Genomic DNA, 14635 nt, shown 5'->3' on the forward strand with positions numbered 1-14635 from the left:
CAAAACTGCACTCATGGTGCCGTTAACCCAAAAAAAGATTGAATTCAACTCATGCTCAAAGATTGACAACCAAAAAAAAAAAAAAGACTTAATTCAACCCGAGGTTCACTAAAATTCAAACGGGTCATTAATCATAGATAAACTTCAAATTTACCTCTGTATACCTTTTAATCGTTCCGGAGAGTTCTGTCACATGGTTGAAAAAACTCTTGGATCTTGTAATTATTTTGGCAAGAAACAGAAAGAGGGCGCTTCAGTACATTGTAGAAACAATCACTAAATAGTACTCAAATTCATAAAGATGTCAAGCTCAACGCCATAACTATAATCTATTCTGCATTTTACATACCATAATATAATTTTTCTCTACTAATTAACGGAGTTTAAACAAAACTATAGATGAAATGCCCGCATTCCAATATCATTGGGGAGGAAACCAGAGAAACAATGACAAAAAAAAAAAAAAAAGAAAAAAAAGGTAAAAGAGGGATAGGCAAAAGGAAACGAGTCAGAGCTATGCTGACAATAATGCCAGTTGCTTGCTTATACAGCAGAGACAGCTATCTTAAAGATGGTTATCCTCCCCTAACCTTACTTAGCAACCACTAAAAGACAACTTTACACAAGTTCTTACTTAAGCAAAGCACGCAAAGGCCAGAAGTGATTTTAGTTATCGTCATCATCACCATCATCGTCATCATCCTCATTGTCTTGATCATCATCGTCATCAAAGTCATCTTCATCTTTTCCCTGTCAATGGATAAATATAAGATAAAAAGATGGCAGAAATAAGTAGAGTTTAATAGTAAATATACTATTCCACTTCAGCACGCTTTAAACAAACCTGAGACAAACAGAAAAGAACGGTGTCTACTTGGTATAAAAAATATTATGACTTCAGAATGTGCATACAATTGGCCAAAAAAAAAATGTGCATATAAATTACCTAAAAATATAATGCATCACTATGATGAGTATAAATATACAACATTTTGTCTCTGATATTTTACCATCTTTTAACAGAACAGATGATTAAGCCATTGGCATTTGACAACAATGTTTTTATGTCTGAAAAAATTCAAAAAAAATCAAAAGCAGTTAGAAATTCCAATAGAGCTATTACCTGAACAGTGACCTAGACCCAAGTATTTCCTAGAATAAAAAGAAAATGCATCTAATGCTTTCTCAAATCACCACAATTTTCATTATTGCTGTCAACCTCATTCCCCACCTTCATCTATACCACTAAATCAAGGACTTCATTGACCAATATACCAAACTATAAATATCTTCATTCCAAGACCTGAATCTTTAATTTGCTCAATGACCATTCACCTCACAACAACAAAACTTTCCCTACATGAAATGCAATCCAAACAATTACCTTAAGCATCTCAAATTATACCATCAGAGACCTGCCACCTGCAAGCTCAAAGTGCTTCTTCAACTACCGTAAACTTTAAACTCTGAATTGGGTAAAGACTTCTAGCGCTAAGCTGATATGCAAAAATCTAAAAGGCATGCGCACATTTAGTGTATGCTTGTGTGTGAGTTGGAATATTATGGGAATATTCCATGGGAGACAGTATAGGAGGGATTTATTGGGAGCATTCATGTATAATTTGCAATTGATTCTCTTTCCCTAGTATTGTCCATATAATGAAAGGCTAATCCAACAGATTAGCAAGTTGTTCTCTAAAGCCTTAATTCTAACACGGTATTAGAGCTAGCAGGACAACCCTAGCCATCACCTAAGCCGTCGCTACTTCAAACTTTGATCTCGCAGCCCTAAAGCTACATACTTAAAACTTTTCCTTCCTCTTCAGCAGTCCCTCATTAGTTGAAAGGGGGCCGCCCCCTTATTCTCAAAGGTGGCAAGAAGAAGGGGTTGCAACCTCTTCGTGAATGATAGATTAAGGGAGACAAGTTCTTCTTGACGTAGAGCGTGGCTGTAGAACTAGGGACGGAGTTCCTAATTGTTGATTAGGGGTTGTGTTACCTAATTGAATGATTAGCAGTTGTGTTTTGGAGGAAGAAGGTTCTGTCGCCATGGCAAAGGAAGAGGCAACCGCATCAAAGGTGACAACTCAGGAGTTTATCAGAGGCTCACGGTTGTCGGATGAGAAACTTGATGGCTCCAACTACTTATCATGGAGCAAGACTGTGTTGGTAACCTTGCGAGGTCTTGGAAAGGTTTGGTTTCCGACAAACGAGCTGCCAGCAAAGGAAAGCTCAGAGTATGCAAAGTGGAAGTAGGAGGACAATCAAGTACTTCAACAATTATTCAACTTGATGGAACGAGTCGAGGTGATGTTTAATCAATACTTTACATGCAAGGAACTTTGGGATACTTTAAAAATTGTTTACGCAAATTCTGAGAATTGACAGAGAATCTCAGATGTTACTAGGGCATGGACTAGAATAAAATAGTCCTTTAGGAGCCTGATGGAATATTTTGCTGCGGTCAAGGAAGTATATGATGAGTTTACTGAACTCATGCCCTTGTCTACCGATCTAAAGACAAACCAGGAGCAACGAAAGGCTCTAGCTGTATTATTTTTCTTAGCAGGATTAAGGAAAGAGTATGCTAGTGCTGGTACTCAAATGTTAGCAGGTAGAGATCCACTTTTTAACTAGATGCTTATAAGTGCTTGAGCAGGGCTCAGCATGATCCTCCACAGGAAAACAAGGCAGTATTTGTGGCCCCACAGAGTGAAAGGCGAGCACCACGCAGAGGAAATGGTGGACGAGGTAGAGAACATGGAAGAGGGAGAGGAGACCCGCGGTCCTGCTATCATTGTGGACAACAGGGACACTTACGGAATGTTTGTCCGCAACTTAAGGGCAATTCTAGCCCACCAGCAACATATGTTACTAATGCTGCGCTTCAACCCCAACAGCAAGAGGGGAAAAGAGTTCAGTTATCCCAAGGTGACTATGACAAGCTTATTCAGATGCTTCAAAATCAGACGTAGATCTCCTCTCTAACAACTTTTATACAAGGTAAATCTACTACATGCTTGGCTACCCCTTCTAAGACTTAGGTGATTGATTCAAGGGCTTCAGATAACATGACGAGTACTACAATTACTCTTCATTCATATACTGCAATGACGGGGAAACATTCTGTTTTGGTTGCTAATGAAAACTCCATAGATATTGTGGGAAGTGGCAAGGCTCGACCTATATCCATGTTACCTTTACATTCTGTGCTACATGTCCCTTCTTCTCCTTTTAACTTACTTTCAATTAGTTAGATTACAAAGAATTTAAATTGTAGTGTTTCCTTCTTTCTTACTTATTGTGTTTTTTGGGATCTATTGACAATGCAGACTATTGGTAGGGGAAGGATTGAAGGTCTTTATCTGCTTGATGACAAATAGAAGATATAATCTAGATTAATGACATACTCAAGAGAATTGTCATTAGCTTATGACTCTCATTGTCGTTTTGGTCATCCATCTATGTCAACTTTACGAGCTATGTGTCCTCATTTATCCTCTTTTAGTTTTGATTGTGAATCATGCAAGTTTGCTAAACTACACAGAGTATCCTATTGACCTTGATTTAATAAAAGAGAAAAACTTCCCTTTGCTATGATTCATTCTGATGTATAGGGGCCTTGTCCTATTATTTCAAAATCTAGTTATAGATACTTTTCGACATTTGTTGATGATTATTCACGAGTTTGTTGGTTGTATTTGTTACGAACCGCTCCGAATTAGTCTCTGTCTTCACCACCTTTCATGCAGAAATATAGAATCACTTCGGTAGGTCTATCAAAATTTTACAAAATGATAATAGGGGAGAGTATTTTTCTACAGAGTTTGTTCAATTCCTAAATGCAAAACGTATTGTTAATCAGTCCTCATGTACAGATACCCCACAGCAAAATGGGGTGGCTAAAAGGAAGAATCGCCATTTGTTGGACGTGGCTAGTGCTCTTTTGTTTCAAATGAAGGTCCTTAAGGTGTTCTAGAGTGAAGCTATCCTCATAGCATGTTATCTTATAAATCGTTTGCAGTCCTCGATTCTTGAAGGAAAGGTTCCTTTTCAAGTATTATGTCCTGATCATCCTTTATTTCCAATCTCTTTCAAGGTGTTTGGGTACACGTGTTTTGTTCATGACACTCATCCAGGTCGCACTAAATTAAACCCACATTCTCTTAAGTGTATCTTCGTAGGTTATTCACATGTCCAGAAAGGGTATCAATGCTACTCTGCAAACCTGGGTCACTTTATTATTTCAGCAGATGTCGCGATTCACAAGTCGATTTATTTTCCTTCGGTACTACAATCTCATCCATCACCTATCATATCAGAAGAAGAAGATTTTATCATCTATTAGATACATACAGGTCAATGCATGTCCTTCTAAGGCATGCCCAGATACTCGATTTGGTCGTATGTACACTAGAACAACCTACTTAGATCCACCTACGAAAACTTCCCCTATTAAGACAATCTCTTTGTTGATGGATCCACTTCGAGAAACCATGGCTAAAGATGTACTGATTTTTCTACATAAAGGTACGCAAACTAACAGAAAATTTCCTTTATACACACCCTCGTACAAAGGACTTTCTGCTCAACTTTAGACTTGTAGAGCCACAATTCATGCTATTACTGTGCCGCGTATTCTTCGTGATGCTTTTGCAGATTTAGGATGGCGTAAGGCTATGGAGGATGAGATGATGGCCCTAAAGGCCAACCATACATGGAACCTAGTTTCCTTGCTAGAAAAGAAGCAAGCTATTGGGTGCAAGTAGGTTTATGCCACAAATTGAATCCTGATGGTTCAATGGCTAGATCGAAGACTAGTAGCAAAGGGATGTGTAGACATATAGAGTAGATTATTTTGATACCTTTTCACCAGTTGCAAAGATGACATCTATTCACATATTTCTCAGTTTTGCTACTACACATGAATGGGCATTACATCAATTGGATGTGAAGAATGCTTTTCAACATGCTAACTGATTGAGGAGGCATAAATGGAGCAACCATTGGGGTTTGTTGCTCAAGGGGAGTCTTGGGAAGGTGTGCTACTTGCATAAGTCTCTGTATGGTTTGAGGCAATCTCCACGCACGTGGTTTAGCAAATTTAGTGCAGCTCTTGTTCAATATGGCATGCAACAAAGTGAGAATGATCATTCAGTATTTTATATGTGGCAAAGTTCTGGGCTTATATTGTTGGGAGTGTATGCAGATGATATCATCATCCCTGGCAGTTATAGTGCAGGGATCGACAGACTTAAGATGTATCTTAAACCCAATTCGAGACCACGGATCTTGGTCAATTGAAATATTTTTTGGGTATTGAAGTGGTCAGGTGTAAAAAAGTAATCTTTGTATCTCAGAAGAAATATGTGCTGGATATGTTGAAAGATGAAGGCTTGTTCGATGCCAAGCCCAGTGACACACTGATGGATCCAAGTATCAAGCTTTCTCCAAAAGATGGCACTTTACTCGATGATCCCACACCTTATAGGAGACTAATAGGAAAATTGAATTACCTGACCATGATGAGACCTGATATTGGAGAGTAGCGATGTGCATCCTCCAATATTTATTGAGAAATCCTGCAAAGGAAATATTCTAAAGTTCTACTAGTGATGGGGCATTTGAGCCTATGCAGATGCAGATTGGGCAGGCCCTCCTATAAATAGGAAGTCTGCATCTGGTTATGCTATCTTCCTTGGGAGAAATCTAGTGTCCTAGAAGAGCAAGAAGCAGCAAGTAGTTGCTAGGTCTAGCGTAGAAGTATAGATAGGAAGTCTAAAGTTCTACTAGTGATGGGGGTATTCGAGCCTATGCAGATGCAAATTGGGCAACTTCTCCTACGGATAGAAAGTCTACATCTGGTTATGCTATCTTCCTTGGGAGTAATCTAGTGTCCTGGAAGAGCAAGAAGCAGCAAGTAGTTGCTAGGTCTAGCGCTGAAGCAAAGTATAGAGCCATGGCTTTGGCTACAACAGAGGTATTATGGATGGTTCAATTCTTAGATGAAATTGGGCTTTCAGTTTGGACCCCTACAAAGTTATGGTGTGATAATCAAGCGACAACTCATTTTGCTTCCAAACCAATATTTCATGAAAGAACCAAACATATAGAAGTTTATTGTCATTTCATTAGGGAAAAGTGGCAGTGGAACAATATTATTGAAGCATGTGTGCACAGAGGACCAACTAGCCGATATTCTTACGAAATCACTTCCAGGAGTTCAAGTTGACTATATATGTAACATGCTGAGCATGACTAATATATATGCTCCAGCTTGAGGGGGAGTGTTAGTGTATGCGTGTGTGTGAGTTGGAATATTATGGGAATATTTCATGGGAGACAATTTAGGATGGATTAATTGGGAGTATTAATGTGTAATTTGTAACTGATTCTCCTTCCTTAGTATTGTCTATATAATGAAAGGGTAATCCAAGGGATTAGCAAGTTGTTCTCTAAAGCCTTAATACTAACACACACAAGACAATCTATATCCAATCCCAATGATTTGCGTCAGTTAGGATAAGACCTTTGCTGATTATGTGTCTATGAGGCACTCAAGTATCCTAAGCCCAAAACATTGAACACATTGTTTTGGAAGGAAGAAACATGATCCCAGCTCCTCCCACTATCCTGTTTCAGAGGATTTCTCCAGGATTAATATGGAAAATATTGGCATGCTAATATATTTGCAAAATGCCAATTAATTACTTCCGCATTACACTAGTACGGGGCAATACAAACTTATCAAAAGAAACAAGCACATTACAGCATCCATCCACAACATTGTAGAGTAGTACGAGTATTCTAGGGTTAATATAATGCTATTATAGAGAAAAGAATTGTAATTTACAACATAAACTAAATTGTCTTCAATGATTAAGTAGCAATTGATTATTAGAAGAACCAGTTATAACTATGAATAACTGAACAAATGATGCAAATGTAAAGTCCAACAGTAGGTTCCACAAGCAAATTCATACAACAAGCTCTAGCAAGTATATCTCACACAAATGTCACCATGATTCAAAAAAAACCACGCAAAAGAAAATGAGCAATTAAATCCTCATCTAAATAAACGCGAAATAAAAGGATTCATCCTTTCCAACTGTTCAATAAACCCTTAACACCCTAGTAAGTGTTGTCTACAATCACATTTTTCTTTTTACGAATTCTTGATCAATTGATAAATTCACATTTTAAGTGCAAGCAAAACTCTAGTAAATATGCTTAACATACATAGCACAAAATAGAAAGAAATACTACAGCCTGCAGCCACACAATTTGATTTGAAAAGAGAAATAAATTAGCAAAAACGTTATACCAAGTTTTTCAAAGAAACAAAAACCCAAAAACATATAAATAAGTACCTCTTCATTGGCATCAAAGTCCTCTTCATCAGCCTCCTGAATCAAGGAAGTTACCAATAACAATTAGCAGAGGATGCAAAACATGATCTTACACAACAGGTATATAACAAAATCAGGGGAAGAAGACAGAAGAAAAAGAAGTTACATTGTTGAAATAAGTAAGAGGATTGGGCCATAAATCCTCCTTGATAATCTCTGCCACCTGTAGTGTTTACCAAGTGAAAAGTGAAAACTTAGACCAGATCTTTTACAAAATTAGTAAAAAACAGGTACAGATAGACAATAAATGCAAAAAAAATTTACCTCATCATGAATTTCATCCATGTCATCTTTCTGCTGAGCATCGGTAAACCAGGTAAAGAAGCTGCATTCATATGTATAAGAAATTTAGCACAACATAGAGCTGATTTGCAGTGTGACTGAGCGAGAAAAGAAGAATCAAATACAAGAAAGTGGCATAAATGGATTGCAAACTTTACAACAGAGCAAATGACTAGCAATTTATAAAGCAACTTATTAGAAACTAAAAAATATGTATAAATACACACCATTTATAAGCACACCAATCACTATTCAACATTTGCCAAGGAATTGCAATAAATAAATGTTAATTTGTCTACACTAAAAGAGAAACTCAAAGGAAACTCAATCTGTCAAGGTTTGGCTCAATAAAACAGAAGGAAGATGACTTGTAAAAAATGAAATTCTTACAAAATGCTACTCTAAATACAAGAAAATTATTAAAATAATGAGAAAATAGTAACAAAGTGGCCACATTTCACAACCTGAACCTGAAGTTATTAAAGAAACGAATATCAAGCTTTATGTTACTGAAGTCCTAAGACTGAGAGAAAATTGATTGACAAGTATGATAAAAAAACCTTTCTTCAGCAAATTGCCGCTTGTTTCCTTTCTTCTCATGATTAACTCCATTTGGCAAGCCCTTCACATTAAGGAAAGCAATTTAATATAATATCCAAGGAAAACTGATAGCGAGAAGATGAATAGACATCAAAAAAAGAAGAAGCCCTCACCATGCCCTCCTTCCACTTGATTTGGGTGGCAGTTATTTTGGTTCCTTCATCAAGGAAGGTAAAGGTCTTTGTAACCTTAGTATCTTCAAAATATGGATTGGGATTGAAGTTCTGAAAAATTATAATAAAAGTCAGTCAACAAATCATCAGGACAGATTAGAGCATAGAATAATTAACTTTTACCAGCAGTTGAGTGCAAGAAAAAGAAAGTAAAAGCAATTTCAATTGCCTAGAAAATGAGGTATGAAAAGGAACATAGATGAACTTACAAACATGATAGAATATCCAGATTTCAGATCTTTAAAATCCTCCACTTCAAGCGAGCTAATGTGCTTGAATATCTACAATGTAATAATAATTGAAAACAATAAGATAAAAAAAATAAGAAAGCAGTTAACTAAGATTGCATAAAAAGCAAACATCCAGAAACAGCTTTACAAAAAATTGAACCAAAAATCAATTTTGCAAAGTAAAATAAGTGCAGAACCAATTTCCGTTTGGGAAAGATGTGACACTAAACCTTCTGATCCTCTTCAGTCAAAAGTTCACCAAGAGCAGGATGGCTCAAGAACTGCACATGAAGAACACATATCAATTTAAAACCTTCTTATGAACATGGAGACAGCTTTAAAAAAAAGTACCTTAAATTCAGAAGGAAAAAATAGAATCACTCACAGCTGTTAACCAGAAATCAGGAATCGACTTGATGATGTCATTCCGCTTATCATAGACCGGCTTGCGTATCTCATTGTACTTCTGCTCCACTTCCAAGACTTTCTCACTTGCCTCCTCGTTGATCTACAACATAACAAAATGGAACAACAAAATTAAATATATAAACACATATAACAATTTACAACTCTACCGACAAGCTCATAAACAAACATATCCACATTAAATCGCTTCTTCACAATAAGACACAATAACTTAAAGCAACCACAAAAAAGGGGGGCGGGACATTTCAACAAGCGGAAGAAAACAATTAAAGGACAAAAGCTTTCTACAATAATTCAGATGTATCCAACATATAAACGACAGACAAAGCCCATCAGGTACAGAAATTAACAATCACTGAAATACCATTTTTAACATTTATTTCATTGACCCACAATTGAAATAAAAACAAATTCAATACTACACTTGAACCAACGTTCGATAAAAATTATCCCAGCAAAACACATGGAAATTCAAGATTGTTATAAAAAATTCCAAACTTTTCTAGCATTTTTCCTGAAATTTTCTCATAAACCCTAAACAAGCAATACGAGAAAATCAGCAAATATATGCATGGATATATAAGTGAAAGTAAAATGCAAGTAAAAACAATGGACCTTCTCGAGCTCGTCTTGGATCTCTTGAAGCTTCTCGATGGAAAGAACGAGGTCTCCATCGATATTTTCAGAGTTCTCTTCTTCTCCTTTCTCTGCTACTTTCACCTTCTTTCCTTTGTCCGCCACCATTATTTTTTTCTTACACCAAACAAGAAAAAGAGAACCCTAACCCTAAAATTTGGTCTCTTCTCTTCTCTCTATCTTGCTCCCTTTCTCTCTGTTTTCTCCTCACTCTAAAACCCTAATGTTTTTCTCCCCTTTGATATCTAGAGAGAAAAGTGAGAGAGTGAGAGGACAAAACGCCAGGGTTTTGGGAGTTTATATCTGCTCTGTTGGGATATGTAAAAGGACCGATCAGAATCTGACAGATGGACATATTATGGTATTATAGTCATTTGATTTTCAATTCTAGGGATAGTATGGGAAATTCAAGAACTGATTACATCTTTTGATGTTTGGTCAACAAATCTTCCAGCTGCTCGTGTACTTCAGCCAAGTTAACATTGGATATTTTTATTAGCAAACAAATACTACAACAACAAAAATAGAAAAAAATCCATAAAAAAATAAATAATTAAATTTGATATTTTCTTCTTTTGAGATTTTCAGTGACAATAAATATCAACAAAATTTTTTTCTTATTGTTATTATTAGTTTCTTAAAAATTATTTTTGATTTTTCTTAGAATTATTTTTAGGATTTTACAGTTTATTTTTTTTCTAAGAAAAGTTTTAATTTTTGTATACATTCAAATTAGGAATGGAGAATAAAATATTTCTAGTAACTTATTTTTTAAAGGTTGAAAACAAAACGAGAATGTCCCCCAAGTTGAAAATCAAGAGAACAAGAATAATATTTGAGCTAATGAATAAAGGTAATTGATTAGACAAGTGCGTCAGGTGTACGTGGCCTATTAACCCTCTTTGGGGTCCAATTGCCGACACAAATTCTTTATGTTTCCAGGCTGTTGTGCATTTTAGTGACACGAACTATAGGGACCATTGTGCTAAATTTTTCTAGAGAGAAAATCAGTACTTTGAAGGCATATATAAAGAGAATAAAGCCAAGTTGAAATTTATATTTCGGATGGAAATGTTTTCAGCTATCTTCTTCCATAATCACCTTTGATTTATCCATGTCATGCTGCATTGGCCGAGGCTGTAATACATGTGCTTATAAAAAGCAGAAGAGTAACAGTGAGTTTTCTCATGGCAAAAGCTTGTTAAGCTCATGGGAAATCAAAGATCTTTCACTTTAATGTCAGCTTGTGAGAGTTTTGCTGGCATGGGGGTAACTGAGGAAGCTGGTGCAGGTGCGAAGGCCTTGACTTCTCATCTCTTCTACTTCTGTATGTAGTTTCAGCGATCATAACTGCTTTGTGACTCTTTCACCTCAATACCCCACCTGATCGACTTCTTTGTGCCTTTTGTCTGGTAAAATTTTGGTGTTGGCCACTCTACTGGCTGTTCTTGATCCTAGAGCTCTAATATTTTTTGCTGATTTCTTTTCATCATAATCTGAAACAAATGAATAGTCAGCTACACTGGCAGTGACGACACTCCATTCAATGCTGGTATCGCTTGGTGCATATGGGGTCGTGCAGCTAGACATGGCATCAGATGCTTGCCTTGTGAACAAGGCCTGACCACTGCCAGATATGTTATCTATCTCAAAGAGATCTGAGCTAGCAACACTCTCAATATCTCGCCTACCTGGCTGTTTCTGGAAATAGATGAAAGGTTTTGGGCATTTGGAATGGCATCCCAAGTTAACATGGACAGTTTCCTTTCAAGGTTCTTGGCTGTGTCTCCCTTTATTGCAGCGGAGCCAAACACTTCTAGGGATTTTCTTAGATCATCCAATTGTGTATTAACTGTCACATTTTGAAGCCCAGATTTCAAAACTGGTGGTTGACATCAAAGTGTCTGCACAACATTCAATTTGGACTGAGATTAAGGCAGACTTATTCAAAAATAAGATGAGCTTATCTTTGATCCAAATCTACTAAATAAATATATAAATAAGGTGAGCTGGAATAAGAAGATTGCGTTCACACTAGCTGAAAAAAGAAGATCATGAATATGAATAGGATTGTGGTTAGGTTTAGGAGTAAATTGGCAGATTATATTCATAAGCAAATCTCATGATTTTAAACATGATTCTAGCAATGCAATCTAAAAGTTTCTATGCTTGGAGGGATGTTCCTAGCCTATATATTTTCTATTATTTTTTGGTAAAAAGGAGAATAAAGTTATTTTTGTCTTTAAGTAGTCTTTTAGATTATTTTTCAAGTTCTGTATCTTTTAGGTAGATTTTTTAGAGTGGTGAACTTTTATTGTTCTATATTCTTTGATTAGAATTCTTAGGGTAGTGTTTTTGTATCATTTAGTTTCTAGTCTTGGTGATGAACTTTTATCCCTTTTAATCCAATAATCATATTCTGTCATTATTCAAATCCTTGTGAGTTATTTTCTTTGTGAGTTTGTTTGTTTGCAGTTAATCTTCACATCTCAAACATCAATTTCTGACATCAAATTGCGATCAGAGCTATGACAGGTCATCGTTGTCAAGCACCAACAAAAGAGGTTGAAGCCAACATCGACGTTGCAGCAACTACCAATGTTAACCCAAGGGATGCCCTCATAAAGGAAATACGGTAACAGATCTTTCAACTACAACATCAACTGCATATACAAGAAGAGAGAGAGAATATAATAAGGCAACAAAGAAGGAATGAAGAAGGTGAAAAAGAAACCAATCCATATTGTGGAAACAACAGTGATTCTGATGATAGCACCTTATCTCACCTACGGTAAATTAGAGATTATTTACGCAGAAACTAACTTCATCCTAGCATATTCAATTCGAAGATAAAAATTTATGAGTTTAAAGAGAAGATGCAACTTGAAGAATTCTTGATTGGCTGCACATGGTAGAACGCATATTTGAATACCATGATGTCTTGAACATTACAAAGTGAAGCTAGTAGCCATCAAACTTATAAAGCATGCATCCTTTTGGTGGAAAATTTTGAATAAGCAAAAGGAAAGAGAAGGTATGATAAAAATTACAACTTGGAAAAAGATGAAAAAAGAGTTGAAGAGAAAGTATCTCCTAGATAACTTTCGATAAGATGTCTTTCTTAGACTTCATAACTTGAAGCAAAGAGATCTCTCAGTGGAGGAGTATACGGTTGAGTTTGACCATCTCATGTTAAAATGCGAATTAATGGAATAGGAGAAGCATATTATTGCTCGGTATCTTAGAGGATTGAAGATTGAGATAGCTAATGTGGTGTAGCTACAACCCTATTGGACTTTCAATGATGTATACAAGCTTGCCTTAAGGTGGAGAAACAACAAAAAGAGGCCCCTGGTAGCAACTTGAGATTTGGGTCATAAGAAGGTAAGCTTCAATCTAGTGAACAAACCAAAAGGTGTTTTAAATGTCAAGGGTTTGGACACATTACCTTAGAATACCCAAATAGGAAGATTGTGACTCTAGTAGAGGAAAACTTGGAGCAAAATAAAGGGGCATTGGCTGAAGAGGATCAAAACCTTGAAGAGGAGAAAGAGATGAACTATGGCGATTGTGGAGAATCTTTCGTCATACAATGTAGCTTGAGTACTGCACCTGCTAAAGAAGAAGATCGGTTGCATAAAAACAGGTTTCACACTCGGTGTACTGCCCATGGGAATGTATGAGATGTTATAATTGATAGTGAAAGTTTTGAAAATGTTGTTTCTACCTTTATGGTGTAGAAATTAGGCCTCAAGGCAGTGGATCATCCCCAACCATATAAGCTATCTTGGCTATAGAAAGAGAATGAAATCAAGGTGAGCAAAGAGCTATTTGATTTATTTTTCCATAGGAAAATAATTACAAGGATGAAATATGGTGTGATGTAGCTCCTATGGGTGCTTGTCATTTACTACTTGAAAGACCTTGGCATTATGACAAAATGGTTATTTATGATGGTTACCGCAACACTTATACATTTGTGAAGAATGGATCCAAAATCATCCTAGGCCCTACCAACCCCATGGTGATGTCCAAACTAACCAAAGGGGAAGGAAATAGTTTGTTTACAAGGCCAATTACAGAAAGAAAATTAAGATGGGTGGTACTATGTATGCACTGGTGTTAATTAAGGAAAATAAAAATAATGAGGAGCCCCTTACAATGATACAACCATTATTGATGGAATTTTTAGAAGCTATTTAAGAGAAGTAACCAACTGGTCTACCACTAATGAGGGACATTCAACGTTGCATAAACCATTTCCAAAACTCGTTCTACCCATTAGTTTGTAGCTGTTTTAAAATTATTTTTGGTAAGAGTGCAATCTGTCATTTGGATTTGATTTAACTTTATGCTAATCAAAATTTTGATAGGGGATGTAAAAGAAAGAGCCAAGAGTATCAAAATATTTCATGAACAGGTTCAGAATAGAATTTTGCAAAAAAATGAGAAATATAAAAAGGAAATAATCATGCATCGAAGACATATGAAGTTCAAAGAACATGATTTGGTGTGGGAATACTTGCACAAAGAAAAGTTTTCACAAGGTAAGTTTTAGAAATTTTAACTTAAGGCAGATGGTCCATTTAGAGTTCTACAATGCATTAAGGTGAATACCTACAAGATAGAGCTTTTTGACACTTATGGAGTATCTTCCACCTTTAATGTTGCTGATTTATCACCCTACCATGGTGAGAATACTAGTTCAGACTTGAGGACAAGTCTTTTTCAACTAGAAGAGATTGACACCAGAGTGTTTGTACAACATACAACTTAGGCTGAGACTAAGGCAGACTTATTCAAAAATAAGATAGGCTTATCTTTGGCCCAAATCCACTAAAATACATAAATAAGGTGGGTTAGAATAGGGAGATTGTGT

The 14635-nt window shown here is 36.2% G+C and overlaps 1 protein-coding gene and 1 pseudogene across 1 annotated transcript; both read right to left on the reverse strand.

Moving 5' to 3' along the window:
• Positions 1-277: 277 nt before the first annotated feature.
• Positions 278-10026, reverse strand: LOC111283565 (NAP1-related protein 1-like). Its single transcript, XM_022872143.2, has 10 exons — positions 9736-10026; positions 9080-9202; positions 8925-8975; positions 8674-8745; positions 8405-8515; positions 8252-8313; positions 7674-7734; positions 7516-7572; positions 7371-7406; positions 278-750 (listed from the first exon to the last, which is right to left on the reverse strand). The coding sequence occupies exons 1-10, from the start codon at positions 9862-9864 to the stop codon at positions 667-669; spliced, it is 786 nt and encodes a 261-aa protein (XP_022727878.2). The 5' UTR covers positions 9865-10026; the 3' UTR covers positions 278-666.
• Positions 10027-10680: 654 nt separating this feature from the next.
• On the reverse strand, positions 10681-12182 carry LOC111274971 (protein PHYTOCHROME KINASE SUBSTRATE 1-like; annotated as a pseudogene).
• Between the last annotated feature and the right edge of the window lie 2453 nt (positions 12183-14635).

Source organism: Durio zibethinus, chromosome 17 (assembly GCF_047325235.1).
Source record: "Durio zibethinus cultivar Kanyao isolate XHJ-2024 chromosome 17, ASM4732523v1, whole genome shotgun sequence".
Lineage (NCBI taxonomy): Eukaryota > Viridiplantae > Streptophyta > Magnoliopsida > Malvales > Malvaceae > Durio > Durio zibethinus.